Source organism: Vipera berus (genome assembly GCF_964194415.1).
Source record: "Vipera berus genome assembly, chromosome: 2".
NCBI classification, from domain to species: Eukaryota; Metazoa; Chordata; class Lepidosauria; order Squamata; family Viperidae; genus Vipera; species Vipera berus.
Window position 1 is genome coordinate 156,849,030 of NC_138203.1, and position 25,179 is coordinate 156,874,208.

Consider the following 25,179-nt stretch of genomic DNA (forward strand, 5'->3'; position numbering starts at 1 on the left):
CGTGACATTATGCAACATATCGGAGCTTTTTCCCCATTGCTGGCAATGGGGTGGGCGTAGTTTCCTCGTGACGCGTCCCGTCCGCGGGCCAGCAGTTTAACACCCCTTATACAGAGAGATTTTCTCTGTTAAACTAGAAGTGGTTTGGGACTGGAATATAATTATATGCACTCTAGCCCAGTTTAAAGAGAATGGCAAATTCTGATTTGCTGACAATCTAAAACTAAAGAGACATCTGAATATAAATTGCTATTTATTGATTACATCAAACAACTTCCAATTTTTCAAGAGAAAAAAGTGAAAATAAACAATTCAAATGTTTATGAAACATCAGATAGTATATAAATATATTATTGTCAAGAATTATTTATACATTTTTGCTGTGTTTCTGTGAGACACAAGGATTCTATAAATTACAATGGTTAAAGCAATTATCCTAGTTCAGGCTTATTGCTAGAAATATACGTAAAATGCACATTGCTGATAAATATATTTTGAGTTTTGAATTCAATGCAGATCAAATAAATGATTATACCTAGTTAAAATCATTCTTCTTAGTCAAAAATTAAATCTACCTGGAATGACCTGATCCAAGTAAACTGCCAGTAGTAAATAAAGCACACTGTCAAGAGCCAGAAGCAGTATAGCAATAATTAGTGGATAAGGTCCGTAAGTTAAATTTGAAAAATTAACTCCATCTTCATAATCTTCTAAATACATAACCTGCAAGCAAATATGAAATCTGAATATTATTTGGAACGCCATCATAGCATTAAAATACTAGGGAAGTAATTAACATTTATGGCACTCCATTGCAAATTAACACCGTTTGGCACATAAGAATTCTTCCATTTTATCAAATAATTTGAAACCACTTTAATTCTTAAGGATTCATAAATTTATCTGGTTTAGCTTGGATATTTTGGATACAGTTTATTTACTGTTTATTTTTATAATTAGCTTTACTTATACTAAGTAAATATTTTTGAAGTAAATTCTTATCTTCAAACTCAGGCAATTAATACTTATATTAAAAATAAGCACACATTTCACTGCATGTTTTCAAATGGCCATAGTTTTTTGTCCTGTTGAGCCACATTTTTGATTGCAAATTTCAAAACCTGACTATATTGCTTTTTGATCTGAAATGTTGTCATATAAAATAGGGGAAAAATATTAAGCAATACAATGACCAGAATATAGCATGTAAATGTTTACTATAGAAATAGCTTCAAGAGAAGAATAGTAGCTGTTGTTCTTGCTGTAACATAATAGACTTATTATGACCTAAATTTATATCAAAAATAAATCGTTCCACAAAAATGTTATTGATAAAGCTGCTAAACAAGATTGTAACTAATAATCATTTCTTGCATATAGTTGAGTTCTCAGCTTACCTCCACTGGTTCCTTGACCAAAGTTACAAAACTAGTGCTGAAAAAATGGACTTATGATCAGTCCTTGATGTTCTGACTGCAGTGATGTGATCTGGGTGCTTGGGTCATGATTATAGCACAGTAAGCTGCATTACATGATCACCATTTGTGATCTTCCCTGCCGTCTTCCCACAAGCAAAGTAAATGGGGAAGCAGTCAGGGAAGGTCGCAAGACCTTCTCACAAGGAATCCACTATGGACTATGAGATCCCAAAGATCTCATATTCTGTAGCACCCCTCACCACCCACATTCTGTAGCATGTGCCTGCCTGCAGCACTCCCTCCTTCCTGTGGTCCCCGTAGCGCCTCTACCAATTTGCCCTAGGCCTTCACCAGCCTTCCTGTGGCCCCCACTGACCTGCTTGTGCTTCCTAGCACTCGACTGCAGCATTGCCCACACTCTTTACCTTAGAGTCCTGCCTCTTCCCACTTAATGACTCACACATTTGGGAGTTATAGCACTAGCACTCAAGACTTATATACTGCTCTATTATACTTTACAGCACTCTCTGAGTACAGGCATATGGCCCCCAATAATCTGGGTCCTCATTTTACCAACCTTGGAGGGATGGAAGGCTGAGTCAACCTCGAGCCCCATCAGGATCAAACTCCAGGCTGTGGGCAGAGTTAGTCTGCAATACTGCATTCTAACCACTGCACCACCAGAGGTCCTGGTTTTTTATAGCAATTTGGACTCCCATCACTAAGAAGTGTGATTACATCACCTGTGCTTTATCACTGCATTGCTTAACAACAGTAACTCTGATCCAATTGCTGTCATAACTTGAGATGTAGCTGTACAGTGCTCACTAAAGAATCTGATATCTATCAGTCCCTATTCTAAGATTATTATTTTGTTACAGAAATCGGTCCTTGATTTTAAAAAAAATAATTTTAACTAATGAAGGAAACAGCAACAAGCAAGAAGCATGTTAACTGCAAGTATAGAATAAGGCAAATAATGTCTCTATGTCTATCTTTCTCTCACTAGTGTCGATAGCCGGGATTCAAACCATAGAAAGATGTATAACAATGTATAAGTAATGTATTTTACTAACCTGTGCAACACCAATTAAAAATGTGCATTGACACAGAGGGCTTACCAGCCACACAAGGGATTTTGGAATATCCTCTACCAGGAAAATTGTGAGACCCATAATACCAAAAGCCAGGGTTGACAAAAACTCAACTGTACCAACATGTTTTGATTTTTTGAAAAGAGGAGTCAACATGAATGCAAAGAAAACCTAAACAGAAATGAAACAATTATTTCAATGCATTAGAAACTTTGCAGTAAAATGCTGAAATTATGGTCTCTTATGTTGATACTGCAACAATTAGAATCATCTCAATTTAACACACCAATGGCTATTATTAAGATGGCTTTCATTGGAAGCAATCAGCGGGTTGATTTTGTTTCTTAAAATTTTCAAATTATGTGTTTTGGGGGTGGCCTGAGGATTTAAAAGCCAGAGATGATCAAGGCATTTCTAAATTTCTAGAATAATCTGGCTTTCATATACTGCAATATTCAATTTTACTTTAAGCATAAGTAAAAATATAAAATGTAATATATAAAAGTACACTACTAAAAGCAAGATACCGGTATATTTTCATTGTGAGTTAAAAAAAATAATACTGTATCCAAAGACAAATTGACTTTTCAAACAGTTCCAGTTCAGGAATGTCAATGATTGAGAGATAATTGAAGTCATATTTTATATGAGTTTTTTTAGTTTTGTTAACTGATGTGTAAATAATGAAAAATGAAGATAGCAATGTGCTGATTATATAATTTGCACAACTGCTCCATTGTAAGAATGGACAACAAATTCAACATACAGAACCAGACCAGAAATCAATAAAAAGCTAGAATACAGACTTATTTCCATATAATAATGTCATGTTATTAAACTAACTTTAATATTAGTGCCTTCTGGACTACATAAATATTTGTCATTAATAGTGATGTCTGTAATCATCACAAAATATTACATGTTTAAAGACTTAGTAAACACTTAGGTAAATCAGAAAGTATACTTAGAACAAAATAAGAAGCAACATCTGTTAAACTCAACAAACTCAACATCTGTTAAACTCATTCAGTGAAAAGAAAACCAAATTGCTTATGTAGGTCAAATAAGACTCTAAAACATTAACCGTAACTACAATATAGCAACAATGACCACACACACACACATACAAACACTTACGGAGGATATTCCATACAGGAAAAAAAGAAGAAATATCACAAAGCTGCTACTTTTGGGGAAAAGCGAAGAGAATGTTGCAATGATCGACATAAGAAGAGACATGACAAATATCAGACTGGTGTACAGTAGGACCCAAGAAAGCCTAAAAAAGAAAACATACAATGAAGATTCGTGAATTCAAAGCTATACGTTATTACTACACAAAGATAACTTACCTCTGCTTCAAAGAGCAGCAATCTTTTCAGGCAGCAGGCACCATCATGCTAGTTTGCACAATGTTGCAGACATCAAAAAAAATAAATTAAAAAAAATTTAAAACGCAGAAATAGCGTGGTATTTAATGTAACAACATAAATATTTTGCAATATTTGGCTATCTGAGAAGACGGTCAGCCAGCTGTTGTTGTTGTTTTAACTGAAGGATTCAAAGAACATAATTCAGTGATATCATAGAGAGCAAAATGCCCATTGCTGCCAATCCGTGTTCTAGCTCTTTCAAAGCAACCAAGCAAAAACTGAGTCTTGTGAACATGATCGTCTGTCCTTCTGCCTATCAGTCTGTCTGTCTGTCTGTCTAATTTATATAGCTGCCCATTTTACAAACAAGTGATACAACAGAACTAGGGAAGTCCCCTTTAAACAAAAAGTTTTTAATCGAAGAGCTCTTGCTCTTGACACTTCCAAAGACAGTATTATGTGTAAACCAAACCATTACAATTTGTTCAACAAACTGTGTTCATAAAAATTATTTTAGTGCAAGATATGTTATTAATGTGTCTAGGTGACCTACTAATAGGAACACAGAGGTGTACATTCATGCAACCTAACATATGAAGAATTACAGAATTCTGCAATACTGTTAATACAAAAGACAAAAGCTTTGCAAGTATCTAGGCAACTGACCAATAAGTATCTAGCAAGACTCTAAAGTCTTTTGGATGGGATTCCAAAAAAGTGCCCTAGAGCACAGGAATAAGAATAAATCACTTGTTTGCAATCTTCTTGGGAAAAGATGCTGTGGTTTTAAAGAGTTACAGGCAGGCACTACATTCATACCTGCTGTACACATTCCAAAAGAAGCTTTGGAAAGCTAATCCAAAACACTGCACAGATCTAATATCTAAAGTGATCACTGACCCCAACAGAGGAAACAGCAGTAACAGCGTTTTATGACTATCTGGATTTTTCAAGAAAATAGAGGAATACCTTAAGACCTGTCCTTTACACAAAAAGTGTCATTGCTCTGGAAAAATCCTTCTATACTATCTTAAAATAAAATTCATTGAATTTTCCAAAATTAAGAATTATTTTTTTTATGTTGCTTCATCTAATATACATATTTTTGCACATAATTTTGCCTTAAAATATGGAGAAATCATGTTTGCTAATATAAGTTTTTTCTGCACATGAATTTTGAAATAAAAAGAACTAACTTTATCAGAAATGCTAAAATTAATTCTTTTGTTTAAGGAATTTGTTTATGGAATTCTTTGTTTAAGAAATTTAAACAAAAGACTGTTTAAAACCAGATTTTGTAACAACTAGTCCAAATCCTTCAAGAATGGATATCATAATTATTCTCTCAACATACTATTTGATGAGAGAGAAAACAAAAGTGTGGAACTAAGATTTCTAGGAATGTTATTTAGAGGAAAAGATGGCTTATCAATGGACATATTTTCTTTTTCAAACTAGACTGCCCCAAAATTTTCCAAAGTACAACTAGACAAGACAATTCTATCACATCAATTACATTTTAAAAAAAAGAAATGGGGGTTATGGAAATCCTCTCCAATTCCACCAATCAAGTGCTTCATGCATTCTCTTTACATTTGCCCTCAATTAAAGATTTCTCATGCATATGTACCTGAAATTTAAACTGCAATTTCAACAAGAGAATCTGCACACAGCATTAGAGTTGCAAAGCTTTTTCAAGCATTCAGCATAACAGCGTCAATCCAGAAAAGCAAATCAACTTACATTTAAAGAGCCATCTCTAAATAAATTTTGTACATGTTTACAAAGTAACTCCGTTAACATATATACACAGTGATGATCAGGGCTTTTTTTGTCATAGAACGCTCAGAACAGAGTTCCGGCACCTTTTTTGGATGGAACCTTGTAGGGTAAGCAAGGCGGGTTGTATGACATGTGTGAGTTCTGGCACCTTTTTCTTTTACAAAAAAAGCACTTGTGATGATAGACCAGTGATGATATAATTGTGACCAAAAACTGCAGATCGTTTCAAGTGTCACTTTTATTTTCAAAATTGCATCTGATTCTTCACACAGCTCAGTGTTCAAAATGTATCACACTGTAGTCATATCTATTCACTCTAAGACCGTGGTGGCGAACCTATGGAACGGGTGCCACAGGTGGCATGCAGAGCCCTCTTTGTGGGCACACGCACCCTTGCCCCAGTCCTAGGCCTTCAGCTGGGTTTCATAAAACCTTTTCGTTTTAGGCCTCAGTCGCCATGTACAAAAAAAGAGGTTCAATCAATTTCAACTTCTCGTGGGAAAAAAAGTTCTCGCAAAGTTGGAATTGATTGATTGAACTTTTTAGTCCCACCCAGTCTGCCATTACCACTGCAGCCGCGCCCACCCAATGGGCCAAGCCCACCCAAAGGGCCACACCCACCCGGCACCCAATGATACATAAGTGGGTTTTGGGTTGCAGTTTGGGCACTTGGTCTCTAAAAGATTCGCCATCACTGTTTTAGGTGATGCCTGCTCTCCAGCATGACCGATGGAGAATCCACAATAGATGGGTTAATCCTTGTCTTCCTGCCCAGAGACCAAGTCAATCAACTCTTTGCCACGCCTCTTCCCATCACTGCTCTAAGAAATAGTCTAGGAAAGCTTGAGAGCAGCCTGAAATGCTTTCTACAAAGAGACTTTACCTTGGGTCACAATCAAGATGCTATCTATACCTTTTCTCTCCAATTGTGTAACTGAACAATAGCTGTTGCAGTTGTTTTAACACCAAAGAGCTAAGAAACTTACTCACCAAAAGGCAGTGTCATGAAGGCCCATTATCATTAAAAATTCTTTTATTTTCTTCTCTTTTTCTGCCACAATATGGATTGCCAAGTAATAACCAAAGGGTGAAAAGGCAACCACTAAGTAAATCAGAATGATTGCACGAGGAAAATTATCTATTTCCAAAATAGCAGATTCTCCCATCATGACAGCTTTTGTTTGCTCCAGTTCTTCCCAAACTGACTGATTGGTCTTCAGCTGAAAAAAGAAAATGACTATTTAAAACCAGGTTTTGGAATAGCTTCTGCTAATAAAGAAGCATTATTTCCAAAGCTGTAAAAGAATTTACAATAGATCTATCTATTTTATATCTCCACACAAAGTAATTTTGAGTTTTACAAAGGAGTTCTGATTTATTTTATATATATCTGCTTTTTTCTCTATTGGCTGCTCAAATTTTAGAATGAAGAAAAAGTGGAATAAATAAAATAGGAAGACATAAGATAAAAATGTTCTTTATCAATAGACAGAAAACTTGGTTAAAGAACTCTTACCGGATTAGGCAAAAAAAAAACACCCTATAGATCAGACTTTTAATACATTTCTATTAGCCCAGTTGCAGCCAAGTGATTTTTTTTTAGGCTGATCAGGTTTTCTCTTTGAGGAGATTGAATTTCAATTGCTGGTAATGAGGTGAAAAAGCTATTAAGCTGTTGGCCCATTGTTTGAAGCAAAGGAACCAGTAGAGTCAAATTTTTGAAATAGTTGTAGCTGATAGATAGTAGATTCAGAAGCTTTTAATACTGTAGTTTCCGACGTATAAGACTACTTTTTAACCCATGAAAATCTTCTCAAAAGTCAGGGGTTGTCTTATACGCCGGGTACTGAAAATTTAGGGACAGGGCTGGCTGGAAAACCTGGAGCGGATCTCCCATTTAGTCTGCGCAGGGAAAGCGGGACCAATTGGAGAAGAAGCTGCAGTCTGTGATTTTTTACAGGCTGGGGTCTGGGTGTCTTTCCTTCTAAAGTTGAAGAGCAGCTGTAGTATATCCCAACTTGAAAGGCAGGTGGGGAAGGCAGCAGCCAGAGCAGCGGCTTAGCTCTAAGGACACATTTGACTCAGGAACTGGGCGGGCTGGCTGGAAAACCTAGAGCGGATCTCCCATTTGGTCTTTTTTTAAAAAAATCCCATTTATATCCTGCCCTTCTCCGAAGACTCAGGGTGGCTTACAATTTAAAGCACAAATCAATGTGCTTAGCAATAGCCTTCATTCTGTGTATATGCCTGTTTATTAGGGCTTTCACACACCCCCCCAAGCAGCATTATTACAAAGTCAGCTTATTGCCCCCAACAATCTGGGTCCTCATTTTACCTACCTTGGAAGGATGGAAGGCTGAGTCAACCTTGAGCCTGGTGGGATGCGAACCTGCAATAATTGCAGGCAGCTGGTGCTATTTAAGGCTCTGCGCAGGGAAAGCTTTAGAGTGAATTAGGAAAAGTGAAAAAGTGAATTAGGAAAATAGGGAACGGTTGCTGGAATTGGGTATGTGTAGCTTAACAAAGAGAAGGGTGAGGGGTGACATGATAGCAGTGATCCAATATCTCAGGGGCTGCCACAAAGAAGAGGGAGTCAAGCTATTCTCCAAAGCACCTGAAAGCAAGACAAGAAGCAATGGATGGAAACTAGTCAAGGAGAGAAGCAACCTAGAACTAAGGAGAAACTTCCTGACAGTTAGAACAATTAACCAGTGGAACAACCTGCCTCCAGAAGTGGTGAATGCTCCAACACTGGAAGTTTTTAAGAGACTGGACAGCCATTTGTCTGAAATGGTATAGGGTTTCCTGCCTTAGCAGGGGGTTGGACTAGATGACCTCCAAGGTCCCCTCCAACTACTTCTTCTTCTTCTTCTTCTTCTTCTTCTTCTTCTTCTTCTTCTTCTTCTTCTTCTTCTTCTTCCTTCTTCTTCTTCTTCTTCTTCTGCTCCTCCTCCTCCTCCTCCTCCTTCTTATTATTATTATTATAGTTTAATCCACTTGCACTGTTTTGTTTACATGTTTGATGACAAACAGCCTTATGTTTATAAGTGACAGTTTTCCTACTAAGCACCTGCATGTCATAAGCATTTGAATTAAAATTACCATATTAAAATCAAATCTGATGTTTTTTAATTTTTATTTGGTGTGCGTTGGAAGAGGGGTAGTCTTATACGGCGAGTATAGCCCAAACCCTATAATTTAACAGGAAATGTAGGGGGTTGTCTTATACGCCCAGTCGTCTTATACGCCGGAAAATATGGTAATCAGGGTTTTTTTTTCCTTCTTAAGAAGTCATTTTATGAATTGGATAACTGGTAATTAATATGATATTAATCACTTTATGAGACAGATATTCAGCAATATCACAAAGGAATATTGATGTTTTGAAAGCTCCTTTGCGACTTTATTTAAGAAATATTGGAACTGATCCAATCATTGCAAAATGGTTGAATTCATGGTCTAGATGGTTTCCAAGTGGAATGGAATAAACTGTGGTACTGACAAGACTTTGGAAACACTATCAATAGCAAAAAAACAACAAAAAACACCCAAATGTATTATAGATCAAATCAACCCAAAATTTACTGGAGACACACATGATTGGGGACAAATTATTAACAAGCCATGGTGGCACAGTGGTTAGAATGCAGTATTGCAGGCTAACTCTGCTGACCGCCAGCAGTTCGATTCTCCCCATTGATTCAAGCCTTCCATCCTTCCAGGGTCGGTAAAACGAGGACCCAGATTGTTGAGGGGCCATAGGCTGACTCTGTAAACCACTTAGAGGGGGCTATAAAGCACTGTGAAGAAGTATGTAAGTCTAAGTGCTATTGCTATTGCTGTTATATTCTGAACACATTATGCCAATGTAATTTTGGGAAAGGCAGGAGTAAAGAAAATCAAAGGATGAACAGCAACAAGGTGGATGTATTCATTTAAAAGTCATGGTCAGTGCACAGTTGGAGGACACCCAAAGAGACAGGTAATCCTATTTATGGTCCCCAACAGTCAACAAGACTTAACTACATAATGAATTAACCGGTCAAGATGAGGAAACACAAAGATATAGATATACAGATATAGATATATAGATGTAGAGAGATATAGATGAAGATGGAGATGGGTGTATTTGGTGAAAATATAAATCCAAAATACACTTTGTTTATATGCATGTGGCATCTTAAGCAAAATAATTTCATATTCAGCTATTAGTTACAAACATTAATTTGAAATTCCATCAAACATTTTGGTGACTATTACAGCCACTCACTAGGTAGTGCACTGTGTAGATTTGAAGAGAAAACCATAATATGGAGACTTGATAGACACATTTGACTATTTCTTCAATCAAATATCGTATTAAGGACCAGTCAAGAAGTACTCTGTGTTCCAAATTATCTACTGTATTTTTTTCAAATTCAGATCACTGCATAGCCTAACTGCTCAATTGGATAAAGCATTTTCCTATATAAGAAATAAATAAATAAATATATTGTATTTTGACTAATACAAAGCAATATTGAGAGTTGTATGCTAATCATTTATATTTACCTGAATAATAGCTGCATCAATGCAGATCTGGAGAGCTATAAATCCATACCGCCAGTACGTTTCAGCTTCGCATATCTTGGAAGGACTTGGACAACTGGCTGTAAAAAAAAATTAAAAATATTTTTACTATCTATTCCAAAACATCAAAAATAGGCTCATATAATGTTTCTGCCATATAGACGGAAAGAATTACTTTATCCTCAACTAAGTAATTATCTTATTGGCATGAATAAACTCATCTATTATTTTATACTAAAATATAAGATTTCATATAAAATATATGGAGAAACTAATATTTAACATAGCCTTCTTCCAAATAGGTGCTCAGAAAAAAACCCATAATGAAATTAAAAGACAAAAATATTAGCAGCATATATTCTTGTTTAAAATTTACAATTATTCACATAGTTGAAGCTGTAATTCAAAGAATTCTACAGATATCTTTGTTAGCGAAAAATAAAAAGATATACATGTAAAGAAAGCATGGATATAATTTGAAACGTTTATATCATCTAAAAGCATTCTTTTTTTTTTTATTCCATTTATATCCCGCCCTTCTCCGAAGACTCAGGGCGGCTTACAAGCTTAGCAGTAGCCTTCATTCTATGTATATGCCTGCTTATTAGGGCTTTCATACACCCCCCAAGCGGCATCATTTCTAATCAGTGGCAAAAGCTTAAATTTAGATATTTAGATTGTTTATATAATTAAAACTAAAAACACATATATTAAGGGTTTATGGATCTAATTCCAACATTCAGTCAGTTTCGGATCATCATTTCAATTCAGCAATTCTAAGAAAAAATTCAGACACATCTAATTAAGCCATTTGGTAGATCGAACTGACTTCAAATTAAATGTCCAGCAGGTATAATTACAACATCTCCGTTTATAGTATATTTGAATGACTGCATGCCTTTATGGAAACAGAATACCGGTAGCTAGAATGTTTTTAAAATACATATGGAACTTCATAAGTATCTAGAAGTAATTTTGTCAATTGAGTAATAAATTATGAACAAAATGTTACAAAAGATCACTCCTATGTCTGAGGAAAATCAAATATTTTGCAGCAAGCCTCAGTTTGTATATATATATATCTATATATAATACCTCTTGATTCCACGTGAATAGCAGAAACAGGAACCTTTGTAGGAGGAAATCTGAGTTGATAGGACATAGAATCCTTAAAAATTACACCCACAAAGTTTTGGGGACTATGAAAGGCAGCCTCTTGCATTTCTTGCTCAGTTAGAAATTCTTCAGTAGTGATTCCTATAAAAGAAAAGTATTTCTTCTAATTATTTTCATCTCTGATTATTTGTACTAATATAAGTACAATTCTATCTGTAACTGTCTCATTTATTAATCATATATTTTTGTTTACATATAACATTCAGCCTAAAGTATATCTGAAGCTACTGATGTCAACTTAAATTTTTAAGTCTCTGTTAAAAGTGTGGGATCTTTTAAATGAATAGAGTAATGTATATTTGCAAAATACGTAAGTTATTTTGAGAGGATCAGTTTAAATCTACACAACAGAGTTCTGTGTGCAGGTAGTCCTTGACTTGTAACAGTTCATTTAGACCACAGGTTCTCGACGCGGGTGCAAGACGATATTCCACGGGGTGCAAAAACTTGGGTTTTCAAAATTATAGTGTATATACATAATTCGTTGCCATTATTTCAAACTTTTGTAAGGGGTGCAAGAATATATCAGAAGCGTTCTAGGGGTGCGGAATACAGAAAAGGTCGGGAGCCGCTGCTTTAGACACTGCTTAAAGTTACAACGGCACTGAAAAAAAGTGACCTATGGCCATTTTTCACACTTACAACCATTGCAGCATCTCCATGGTCACATGATCAAAATTTAAACACTTAGCAACTGACTCATATTTATGACAGTTGCAGTGTCCTAAGGTCATGTGATCACCTTTTGCAACCTTCTGACAAGCAAAGTCAGTGGGGAAACCAGTTTCACTTAACAACCTGACAACTGCAGTGATTCACTGTGGCAAGAAAAGTTGTAACATGGGGCAAAATTCACTTAGCAACTGTTTTGCTTAGCAACAGAAATTTTGGGCTCAACCATGGTCATATGTCGAGGACTACCTGTACTAAAAAGTATGGGTTTTCAACACAGACTGCATGGTGGCAAGATTCTTTCACTCATGAGGAACAGAGCTACAAGAATCATTCTCCTTGCCAGTGCCAAGTAGGATGAGATTTAGCTCTATTGGATACATATTCAGCGGTTCTGGTCTTTTCTGTTAGGTGGCATTAATCGATTTGTTTTGTTCACATGGAACTTGCTGGACTCTAAGTGAAATTTGGATCTGCGGCCTCTGAGCCACCTTTCTATTAGCAGATAGGTTAGAATAGGGCTTTTATTATTTATTTTATGTATCTGTTTATCACATTTGTATCCCACTGCAATCAGAAGAACCTCAATGACTCCCAAAGAGTATATGATTGATTGATTGATTGATTGATTTGGGACACAAGTAAGAAGCATATTGCTAGAATAAGCTTTAGAAGGAAAAAAAAATAAACAAATGTGTGTTAATGTAAAAGAATATTTATAAATATTTAACATGAAATAACAATGTGCTTGCTATTATATGGAAATAACATGTTTAATCTATTTTTCTAACTGTATCTTCCTAGCAAATACAAGAAAAAATATAAACATATGGGAGAACAGAAGAGTTTGCTTATAATACCTTCTGTAAAATATTCTGCAGACATTTTGTGCATGATTTTTCTCGTCACATTGTTCACTGGTGTGTAGCCCACAACAAACCCAGAAATACTAGAGTGATCCACAGAATAAAGATCAGAGTCAGGCACCTCATCGTATTTCTTATTTGGATACATCATGCTCAGTAATATTAGCCAGAATAAAAAGAAAAGTGGAAGCAGTATTTCCTGCACAAATAAAATCAACATGTTAAATGAGTAACACTCAGAAACAACCACTTGCAGCTGTATACAATACTCACTGAAACAGTCTTCTTAAAAATCTGTTTACCATTATTTCACTATTTAAACATTACATATCTTTATATTTGTATAGCATTCACAAATACTGCCTACTATTCTCAACATGATGAGAAGCTTTCTCTGAATAACATAAATCTAGACTATTTCAAAATCTAGAGTTGAAGATGGGGCAGGGTTAATTTCCACTCTCTTGCAGGCTAAGATTTGATTTAACTAGCACTTACTGGGCACTAGTACAGGGGCTCAGAAATAACATCTACACTCTGGCAACAACAAATGTTGATGGCCAATGGAGCAGGCAAAGTTTGCTAAATTAGTGTACTTGTAAAATTAAAATAGAACATGTGAAGTTATCTAATATTGAAAAGATGTACAAACTACATTTTAACGCTCTTATAATCTTAGCATTCATATTTTCCCTGGCAAATATGAACTACATTTGATAGAACAGATCATTTTACACGGTCTGGATAATTACACAAGAAAAATCACATCTCAAAACTTCACACATACTATATAGTTATTTCAATGTGGTCATAGGGCTAAAACTAATATGATCGTAATGGTTCAGCCTGCATTATTCACTCACAATTATAATTACAGCAACATGATATATGCAGTACAATGTAGTGAGGCATGTGAAGATCTGTACATTGGGGAAACAAAACAACCATTTCATAAACACAAGGCACAAGATAGGTGAACAAATCCATCAGGACAAGATTCAGCAGACCATCTGCATTTAAAAGACAAAGGGCACTCTTTTGAAGGCAGCAAAGTCCACATTTTGGACAGAGAGGACTGCTGGTTTGTAAGAGGGGTCAAAGAGGCCACCTGTGTAAAAACTGAACACCCCTCTCTCAATAGAGGGGGAGATACAACATCATCTATCTCCAGTCTACAACACAGTCCTTTCTTCAACAGTTCCAAGAAGACTCCACACACATTTGCACCACTCAGGTGACCTTTCATTCCCCACCATTCAGTCAAAGCTGAAGAAGCTGCTTGGATGACAAGAAAAACATCTTCAAAGAAAAACAAGAAAGTCAGGTTGCCTCTTGAAAAAGCACCTTTGGGACAACCATGACCTGGATGACTGAGAATCTCCATAGACAGTCACAGTTGCATACTTGACAGAAGGAACTGAACAACTCTCCCAGTATCTGGAGACTAAAAGATACAAAGAACTGCTGCAGGACTTGGCTTTGACTAGTCTAAAGAAAAGAAGAAATAGAGGAGACATGATAGCAGTATTCCAGTATTTGAGGGGCTGCCGCAAAGAAGAGGGGGTCACATTATTCACCAAAGTACCAGAGGGCAGGACAAGAAACAATGGTTGGAAACTGACCAGAGAGAGAAGTAACTTGGAATTAAGGAGAAACTTCCTGACAGTGAGGACAATTAACCAATGGAACAGCTTGCCTTCAGAAATCATGGGTGCTCCATCACTGGAGATTTTTAAAAAGAGGCTAGACAGTCACTTGTCTTGAGATGGTCTAGGTTCTCCTGCTTGAGTGGGGGGCTGGACTAGAAGGCCTCCAAGGTGCCTTCCAACTCTATTCTATTCTATCTAAGTGCACTATTGCTGAAATAGGGGCTTAATTTTCATTTTAAATATCAATAAGACTGGAGTTATAATCCATACTTTGTGCCCAACAAAAATGGATATGCTTAATCTAATAAATCAAAATTATATTCTTTATACTCAGAGAATGCCGGCTGGTGGCCCCCAAGGGGAGGGCCTTCTCTGTGGGCGCCCCGGCTTTATGGAATCAACTGCCGGTTGAGCTCCGGATGGCACCGGATCTTCGCTCCTTCCGGCGCGGGTTAAAGACCCATTTATTCGAACAAGCTGGCCTGGCCTGATGGGGGAAATGTTAGGGTTTTAATGTTTTTTATATTTTGATTGTTTTAATTTGGGCAACAATTTAATCCTTTTTAACTTTTGTACTTCTATTTATATGCCCTGTTCACCGCCCTGAGTCCTTCGGGAGAAGGGCGGTATAAAAATTCAATTAAATAAATAAAATAAATAAATACTCCAGTATCAGCATCTTAATCTGTATTTATTTTTTTATTTTAAGAGAAATGAAAAGAGAGAAAGAGCTTGGTCCACATGATTAATCCAGTAGAATCCTATAACATACAGTATATATTAAGATTTTTATTCTCATATTGCTGGTGGATATATAAAAATATTTTTGAATGGTGTTTGAATGCAGTCCTTTTCTTTTTGTGAGGCTCATGTAAGTGTAATATTGAAGAAAAGATCCTGTAGAAAGGTATAAGCCAATCCATGATTTCTTTAAATCTTGTCTGCAGTTGTGGCATTGAGAAACTTAATATATTACTTACAATAATTCATCCTGCGCAATTTGGCTTTATAAAAGGCTAAGCCTTTTATTAAAGAGTAAGGTTTAGATAATACTAGACTGCTGATTAATGTTTTAAAAGTAAAATCATAGAAACTAGATTGTTCAGTAGTTGCTTCACTGAATGTAGAAAAAGCCTTTCATGTGGTACAGATTGAAGTTTTAATACGTTTTTTCAGATGTAGATTCCCCCCATTATAATTTCTTGGGTTAAAATCCATCTATTGTGATTACAAATGGAATTACGGTATTTGTCCTCCAATTAAAATATCTCAGGAAAGATTTTTTTTAATTTCCCCTCATTATTTATTAAATTTATATGCTGCCCATCCCACCTAGAGGCCATTCTGGGAAACTTACAAGACATATTTTAATTGATACCGGAAACACTGACTTGTTTTATTGCACAGTTAAAGCATATAGAGTATAAAAATATCTGGAGTTGAAGATAACTTAAGCCTTTTTTATATGTTGAGGATATTTTGAATCTTACTGATTAGTTCAATGGCCTTTATTTAAATTTCTCAAAATTATTCAAAGGCTTGGTAAATTATCATGTTAATCCATTCAGTGGAATAAGTCATATAATATCTAGTTTCCATTGGATCTGACGTATCTGAGGAAATTTGCAAAAAAAAAACAAGAGATCTGTTTATTGTGTACCTTTGAATCATTATTCCTACAGAATGTCCTCATTTTTAATTTAAAGGTATTCAAAATGGACAGGATGCTAGCAAAGGTGGCGGGTTCTGAAAGCTACAAAGGCTTTTTCAGCAGCTGCAGAAAAAGGCAAAAGTAAATTGGCCCATGTATTGGGGCGCAGGGGGAGAGGGACGGCCTCCCAGCCATGGTGGTGTAGGGAAAGGACTCAACCTCCTTCAGCTTCTCACGTACTGGTGAGCTTGCAGCCAGCTGAGATCTCCCGGTCCATGGGAGGTTTCCATGACCCAGTGGCGCAGGGACTCCCAGAGCCTCTCCCACCCAAGGCATCCTCATGTGATCACTTAATGAGCTGCATGATCACTTAATGACCACAACTGTCCCAACTGTGGTCATAAGTTGAAGACTACTTGTACAAATATTGAAATTGCCAAACTAAAGCATTATCCTTAATAAAATCATTTAATGACGCAGAAGCCTAAGAATAATTCTGATGTAACAATTTAAAACAGAGCTCAAATCAATGAACAAAATGATTTATTTATTTAGCTAATTTTTTTTATCACTGCCCCATCTCACAAACAAGTGATTCTGGACAGCGTAATTAAAACTAAAATAAATATCTAAAACCATTAACAATTATTTAAAAACATCCAAAAGATTAATCTCTTAACTTCTTCAAACCTTAGAAAACTGCAGATCAACTGACCTGAACACTACTCTTCTTGGTTCTCCATTTAACCAAGCAATTCTTATAAACCAGAGCTCTTGTCTGTCGCCACACTCCTTTTTGTCTTGAAGCATCTGTAGACATTTTTGCATCTGAAAAAGCAAACAATTACATGCATCTTTTAAATGTACATCCCTTTAAATCGTTTTAACCATAGTATCATTCACTACACTTATATTACTGATCAGTATGTTAAATGGATACATTTCTGTGAAATTATATATAACATTCACCAATTCTCTTTAAGTGATGCTACTCAGATAAATTTTAGGAAATCTGACCTGCAGATGTATTGCTGCTCTAAATACATTACAAGCAATCCTTGACTTATGACCATTCATTTCAGTTACAATAGCGCTGAAAAAAATGACTTATGACTGATCCTTGCACTTACACTTACCGTATATACTTGAGTATAAGCCGACTCGAGTATAAGCCGAGACCCCCAATTTCACCCCCAAAAACTGGAAAAAGTTATTGACTCGAGTATAAGCCGATCCGCCGTTCTGCAAGCCTCTGCCACCAGCAGAGGCTCGATCCGCCATTTTGCAAGCCTGAATACACAGGAATACCCTGTGTGGCCGCGGCTCGTCGGCAGGTCTCCGTTCCTCCTGCCGACCTTTGGGGAGGTTTGGGCGCCTCCCCAAACCTCCCCAAACGTCGGCAGGTCTCCGTTCCTCCTGCCGACCTTTGGGGAGGTTTGGGCGCCTCCCCAAACCTCCCCAAACCTCGGCAGGTCTCCGTTCCTCCTGCCGACCTTTGGGGAGGTTTGGGCGCCTCCCCAAACCTCCCCAAACCTCGGCAGGTCTCCGTTCCTCCTGCCGACCTTTGGGGAGGTTTGGGCGCCTCCCCAAACCTCGGCAGGTCTCCGTTCCTCCTGCCGACCTTTGGGGAGGTTTGGGCGCCTCCCCAAACCTCTGCAGGTCTCCGTTCCTCCGCGCAGACCTGCCGACCTTTGGGGAGGTTTGGGCGCCTCCCCAAACCTCGGCAGGTCTCCGTTCCTCCTGCCGACCTTTGGGGAGGTTTGGGCGCCTCCCCAAACCTCCCCAAACCTCGGCAGGTCTCCGTTCCTCCTGTCGACCTTTGGGGAGGTTTGGGCGCCTCCCCAAACCTCGGCAGGTCTCCGTTCCTCCTGCCGACCTTTGGGGAGGTTTGGGCGCCTCCCCAAACCTCGGCAGGTCTCCGTTCCTCCTGCCGACCTTTGGGGAGGTTTGGGCGCCTCCCCAAACCTCCCCAAACCTCGGCAGGTCTCCGTTCCTCCTGCCGACCTTTGGGGAGGTTTGGGCGCCTCCCCAAACCTCGGCAGGTCTCCGTTCCTCCGCGCAGACCTGCCGACCTTTGGGGAGGTTTGGGCGCCTCCCCAAACGTCCCCAAACCTCGGCAGGTCTCCGTTCCTGTTTGGGGAGGTTTGGGCGCCTCCCCAAACCTCCCCAAACCTCGGCAGGTCTCCGTTCCTCCGCGCAGACCTGCCGACGTTTGGGGAGGTTTGGGCGCCTCCCCAAACCTCCCCAAACCTCGGCAGGTCTCCGTTCCTGTTTGGGGAGGTTTGGGCGCCTCCCCAAACCTCCCCAAACCTCGGCAGGTCTCCGTTCCTCCGCGCAGACCTGCCGACCTTTGGGGAGGTTTGGGCGCCTCCCCAAACGTCCCCAAACCTCGGCAGGTCTCCGTTCCTGTTTGGGGAGGTTTGGGCGCCTCCCCAAACGTCCCCAAACCTCGGCAGGTCTCCGTTCCTCCGCGCAGACCTGCCGACCTTTGGGGAGGTTTGGGCGCCTCCCCAAACGTCCCCAAACCTCGGCAGGTCTCCGTTCCTGTTTGGGGAGGTTTGGGCGCCTCCCCAAACCTCCCCAAACCTCGGCAGGTCTCCGTTCCTCCGCGCAGACCTGCCGACCTTTGGGGAGGTTTGGGCGCCTCCCCAAACGTCCCCAAACCTCGGCAGGTCTCCGTTCCTGTTTGGGGAGGTTTGGGCGCCTCCCCAAACCTCGGCAGGTCTCCGTTCCTCCGCACAGACCTGCCGACCTTTGGGGAGGTTTGGGCGCCTCCCCAAACCTCCCCAAACCTCGGCAGGTCTCCGTTCCTGTTTGGGGAGGTTTGGGCGCCTCCCCAAACCTCGGCAGGTCTCTGTTCCTCCGCGCAGACCTGCCGACTTTTGGGGAGGTTTGGGCGCCTCCCCAAACGTCCCCAAACCTCGGCAGGTCTCCGTTCCTGTTTGGGGAGGTTTGGGCGCCTCCCCAAACCTCCCCAAACCTCGGCAGGTCTCCGTTCCTCCGCGCAGACCTGCCGACCTTTGGGGAGGTTTGGGCGCCTCCCCAAACGTCCCCAAACCTCGGCAGGTCTCCGTTCCTGTTTGGGGAGGTTTGGGCGCCTCCCCAAACCTCCCCAAACCTCGGCAGGTCTCCGTTCCTCCGCGCAGACCTGCCGACGTTTGGGGAGGTTTGGGGAGGCGCCCAAACCTCCCCAAAGGTCGGCAGGAAGAACGGAGACCTGCCGAGGTTTGGGGAGGTTTGGGGAGGCGCCCAAACCTCCCCAAAGGTCGGCAGGTCTGCGCGGAGGAACGGAGACCTGCCGAGGTTTGGGGAGGTTTGGGGAGGCGCCCAAACCTCCCCAAACAGGAACGGAGACCTGCCGAGGTTTGGGGAGGTTTGGGGAGGCGCCCAAACCTCCCCAAACGTCGGCAGGTCTGCGCGGAGGAACGGAGACCTGCCGAGGTTTGGGGAGGTTTGGGGAGGCGCCCAAACCTCCCCAAACGTCGGCAGGTCTGCGCGGAGGAACGGAGACCTGCCGAGGTTTGGGGAGGTTTGGGGAGGCGCCCAAACCTCCCCAAACAGGAACGGAGACCTGCCGAGGTTTGGGGACGTTTGGGGAGGCGCCCAAACCTCCCCAAAGGTCGGCAGGTCTGCGCGGAGGAACGGAGACCTGCCGAGGTTTGGGGAGGCGCCCAAACCTCCCCAAACAGGAACGGAGACCTGCCGAGGTTTGGGGACGTTTGGGGAGGCGCCCAAACCTCCCCAAAGGTCGGCAGGTCTGCGCGGAGGAACGGAGACCTGCCGAGGTTTGGGGAGGCGCCCAAACCTCCCCAAACAGGAACGGAGACCTGCCGAGGTTTGGGGACGTTTGGGGAGGCGCCCAAACCTCCCCAAAGGTCGGCAGGTCTGCGCGGAGGAACGGAGACCTGCCGAGGTTTGGGGAGGTTTGGGGAGGCGCCCAAACCTCCCCAAACAGGAACGGAGACCTGCCGAGGTTTGGGGACGTTTGGGGAGGCGCCCAAACCTCCCCAAAGGTCGGCAGGTCTGCGCGGAGGAACGGAGACCTGCCGAGGTTTGGGGAGGTTTGGGGAGGCGCCCAAACCTCCCCAAACAGGAACGGAGACCTGCCGAGGTTTGGGGAGGTTTGGGGAGGCGCCCAAACCTCCCCAAACGTCGGCAGGTCTGCGCGGAGGAACGGAGACCTGCCGAGGTTTGGGGAGGTTTGGGGAGGCGCCCAAACCTCCCCAAACAGGAACGGAGACCTGCCGAGGTTTGGGGACGTTTGGGGAGGCGCCCAAACCTCCCCAAAGGTCGGCAGGTCTGCGCGGAGGAACGGAGACCTGCCGAGGTTTGGGGAGGCGCCCAAACCTCCCCAAAGGTCGGCAGGAGGAACGGAGACCTGCCGAGGTTTGGGGAGGTTTGGGGAGGCGCCCAAACCTCCCCAAAGGTCGGCAGGAGGAACGGAGACCTGCCGAGGTTTGGGGAGGCGCCCAAACCTCCCCAAAGGTCGGCAGGAGGAACGGAGACCTGCCGAGGTTTGGGGAGGCGCCCAAACCTCCCCAAAGGTCGGCAGGAGGAACGGAGACCTGGGGAGGTTTGGGGAGGCGCCCAAACCTCCCCAAAGGTCGGCAGGAGGAACGGAGACCTGGGGAGGTTTGGGGAGGCGCCCAAACCTCCCCAAAGGTCGGCAGGAGGAACGGAGACCTGCCGAGGTTTGGGGAGGTTTGGGGAGGCGCCCAAACCTCCCCAAAGGTCGGCAGGAGGAACGGAGACCTGCCGAGGTTTGGGGAGGTTTGGGGAGGCGCCCAAACCTCCCCAAACGTCGGCAGGTCTGCGCGGAGGAACGGAGACCTGCCGAGGTTTGGGGAGGCGCCCAAACCTCCCCAAACGTCGGCAAGTCTCCGTTCCTCCGCGCCCTGCCTGCCTGCTTCTTTCCGCTGCGGAAAGAAGCAGGCAGGCAAGGCGCAGAGTTTGGGGAGGTGCGCGCGCACCTCCCCAAACCTCCCCAAACTTCGGCAGGTCTCGGACGGCGGTGGCTTGGGAGAGGTGCGGGCGATCCCGGAAGCACCAAAGCCTCGGCCGCGCACAAGTCCTCGGTAAGTTTTTTTTGTTGACTGGAGTATAAGCCGAAGTGGAATTTTTCAGCCCAAAAAGTGGGCTGAAAAATTCGGCTTATACTCAAGTATATACGGTAAGTAATGCAGTGTCCCCAGAGTCACATGATCAAAATTCAGATGCTAGGCAAACTGGCATTGATATTGCAACAGTTGCTGCATCCTAGGGTCATGTGATCGCCATCTGTGACCTACTGGGTGGGGTGGGGGGGCCTTCTGAATAGCAGAGAGAATGGAAAAAGGCAGATTTGCTTAATGACTGAAGTTATTCACCTTACAGCTGTGGCAAAAAAGGACGTAAAATCAGGCATGACTTATTTAACAACCAGATCACTTTCCAATCCCACTTGTGACTGTAAGTCAAACACTACCTGTATCTTCTTCTTAATTGCAAATACAATAAAGTAGAAGTTTAACATGTACTGGGATATGCACACATGCTATTTGTTTTCAGATTCTATTATTAAAATTGAATTTGTCCAAATCCTAAACTATGATTAATATGACCAATTAACTCTTTTAAAATATCCAAATTACATAACTCATTGTGGTTCTGAACAATTTCCTGAAGTTCCTCATGGCAAAATTTTTCTATTTTGCTCTTAAACTATTATTAGTATGCATTTGCATTTTATTGACCACAATTTCATACTTGTTTTTTGCAATAGCATAGATTAAAATAAAATCTGGTACTTTTTTTCCCTTTTTGCTATTATGCAATTGATTTGGGTGTGTGCACTAGCCAGTTTCAACTGGTAGCATTGCAACATTAACCATAAAGGGTAATTATTCAAATGCAAAATGTTGAAATCAGAATACTTCTATTATATAATAAAAATAAAAATAGGGTTTACAAATTAAATACATTTTACTGCATTATTATTCCGCAACTCATGCTGCTCAAATTATGTTCATATTTCCAAGTCCTTGATAAGACTACTTTTTTGAAACATTGAGTGGAAGAGTCAGAATTTACCACCTGAATGAACATTTACAGTTTAAAGGAATAACACACTTTAAAAAACCTTATTTTTTACAGATTCAAACATTTCTACAGTATTTTCAGACTGAATTTTAGAACCAGATTTGACAAAGAGAGAACTTTGGTCACCTTGTAGGATAATCTCCAGGAAAACGGGGTGGGTGGTGGTAGGGAATGAGTCCCCACTGATATTCCTGGATCTGTGTGTATTCTAATGTGACTTACCATGGTGTCATTTTGGAGTGCATGAATGAACTGGTTTATATAGTTCAGCTCTTATCTCTTAAATTACTGTACTGCCCATCATCTACCAAATTCTATATTATGTAATATCTATACTATATGAACCTGCTGGGAATGATCCTTTGCAGGTCTGAAACTATTTGTCAGCTTTATACTGATGATATTCATTTTCATTATGTACAACCATAGATTCATAGACATTCATGCAGATCTACATCTATTCTCAAATTTTAAGATTATTGAAGAGGGTTACATTGCAAAAAACATATAATCTAATCTAGCAAGCCTTCTTTCTCTGTTAGAATCTACTACCAAATAATTTATTTTGACAAGGTTAAAGGATTTTCTACTGAAAATACTAAGGGATAATGGCTCTTTTCTTAGTACTGTACAAAATAATACAAATATTTTTGAAGGGTATCTCTTTTTGAGATAGAAATGATTACAGCTTTTTAAAGCTGTACTATACTGAAATAAAAGCACTCAATCATATATCTTTATTAAATAAAGACGGACAACAATGGCACTAAACATGAGGTAAAATACTGTATGAAGCCTGCTAGAAATAAACTGAATGTTACGAGACATGTAATTGAACACTGAAGCTTGGCATGATAGTGTTGTACTGTTGTGCCTGACTGAAATATCTACTAAACTCAATGTATTCAAAAATATTTTTTTTACTTCATTACTGTATGTTTTAAAAATAAAAAAACTAAAAATATCTATTTCAGGACATTTCAAATACCAGTTAATCACAAAATCTGAAATTGCGAGAGGGTAATGGATACAGGATTTAATTTGAAGGTAAAGGTAGAAAGATTTTTTTTCAAAAATTGTGTATATAATTAATTTTTAAAACGCAGGGAAATTTCACCAAGTTACTTGAAAACCCTTTGCGCACAGTGAATTTCGTATCTACTGCTTCACAGAGCTATTGACATCTCTGGTGAAGATTCTCCTCTCCTCTCCACATTTAGTGTTCCAGTTCCTAAGAAAGCAGCAACTAGATAGAAGTTTACCTAAGAAGCTAGGAACAATGATGACTCATGGAGGGCCCCTGCACTAAGCTTCTGCAGAATGACATTGTTTTTGCTCTTCCAGGATCATTCCAAAGCAATGCTTGTTGAAAAGAGTACCAGAGAGACAACATATAATGATTGCAAAAAGAAAAAAATAGCATCTCACCCATATAAAATAGCTTTCCCCCCCAAGAAAAACATTTACCCAAACTAATTGTTCCAGGTTTAGCATGCCTGTATTTTTCCACAGATCTCAATCAAAATCAAGCTCCAAATTCCCCCACAGACTGGAAAAAAGGCCAGTAAGACAAATCTTATGAAAAATTGTGCAATAACTTAGAAGTAGATCTAAAATTAGTCCACCAACAGGACTGAATTAAGAAATGCTTACACTATAGCATTGCATCTAGGTCTCTTACATCTTAGTCCAAATAATAAACTGTTGTAAGTGATCCGCTCCTAACAAGGATTACTTACAATTTCAACTGGATTAAATTCTTTTTAAGCATGCATAAAAATGCAGCCAGCCTTCATTAGCAGGTACAAGCTGACAAGAGGGCCATACTTCTATAATAATCCAGTCAAAGTAAAATATCTATGTAATGCTACATGTAATAGGCATAGATTAAAACAAAATAGTTCTGATGTTCAATTTAGTATTTGTTTTTAGAGGAAAGCTGAATTTAGTACTTGTTTTTAGAAATGTGTTTTGGTAATTACACTATGAGAGAGCTCCATAGATTGTAAAACATATTTACTTCAATAAACACTATCTGCTGGCAAGTCCTCGTTAATTCTGTGAGTAGTCTATAGAGAGCTGAATTTATACAAGGCTCTGCCCTAATTGCACTACTGAGATGATATACAACAGAGTGGTATTATAAGCACTTTTTCCTCATAGCACCTCCCAATTCCAGAGAAAATGCTTATACAGAAAGCATTTATACACTTATCAAATTCTGAAATATTTACTGGCACAATATGGTAGTGTACTATGATAGAAAAGAATCCTCTCTCCCTCCCTCCCTCCCTCATCAGAGAGAAAGGTAAACAGGCAGTGACAGCAGAGAGAAGAATTAGATCTGCATACCAGTTCTACTTAAAGATGACACAACTCATAGGAATAGTCATTTTCAATTCAAACTCTGAGCAGAAGTGCTTATAAGAACCAGTGATCCATTGCACATCTGTTTTTACTGTATTGAACAGAGCTTAGTCCTGGTTACATAAAAATAATTATTTAGATTTATGATTACCCAATCCAAAAGTTTCTGGGTGGCTTTACAACATTGGACTATACAAGTAAAGTAGATAAAAACATGACAAGGTACCATAACAATCAAGAAGCTTCACAGGGGATCCAATAAATATACTAACTCAGACATGGTAACAGAGCCAGGTCTTAAGGGCCTTGCAAGAACACTAGGAGAATGGGCACCATATGTACCTTGGGAGGGGAGGATGCTGAGGACGTATATGGCATTGCAACCATCACACCTAAAAGGTATGCCGGTACAGGTTTCTAAATTCATCAAGATTATAGGACCCAATTATTAGAATCTAGCTTGCAGTATCATGGTCTAATGAGA

The 25,179-nt window shown here is 40.2% G+C and overlaps 1 protein-coding gene across 1 annotated transcript in view; it reads right to left on the reverse strand.

Moving 5' to 3' along the window:
* The window catches only part of LOC308663878 (cholesterol transporter ABCA5-like), a 90,076-nt gene that overhangs the window by 62,512 nt on the left and 2,385 nt on the right, over window positions 1-25,179 (reverse strand). The window contains exons 2-9 of the mRNA XM_081320654.1: window positions 16,966-17,078; window positions 12,945-13,149; window positions 11,332-11,493; window positions 10,219-10,316; window positions 6,658-6,887; window positions 3,650-3,791; window positions 2,495-2,683; window positions 576-723 (exon numbers count right to left, since the gene is read on the reverse strand). Of these exons, the coding sequence (XP_081176780.1) occupies window positions 576-723; window positions 2,495-2,683; window positions 3,650-3,791; window positions 6,658-6,887; window positions 10,219-10,316; window positions 11,332-11,493; window positions 12,945-13,149; window positions 16,966-17,070 (1,279 nt within the window). The 5' untranslated portion in view covers window positions 17,071-17,078. The remainder of the gene's footprint in view (window positions 1-575; window positions 724-2,494; window positions 2,684-3,649; window positions 3,792-6,657; window positions 6,888-10,218; window positions 10,317-11,331; window positions 11,494-12,944; window positions 13,150-16,965; window positions 17,079-25,179) is intronic.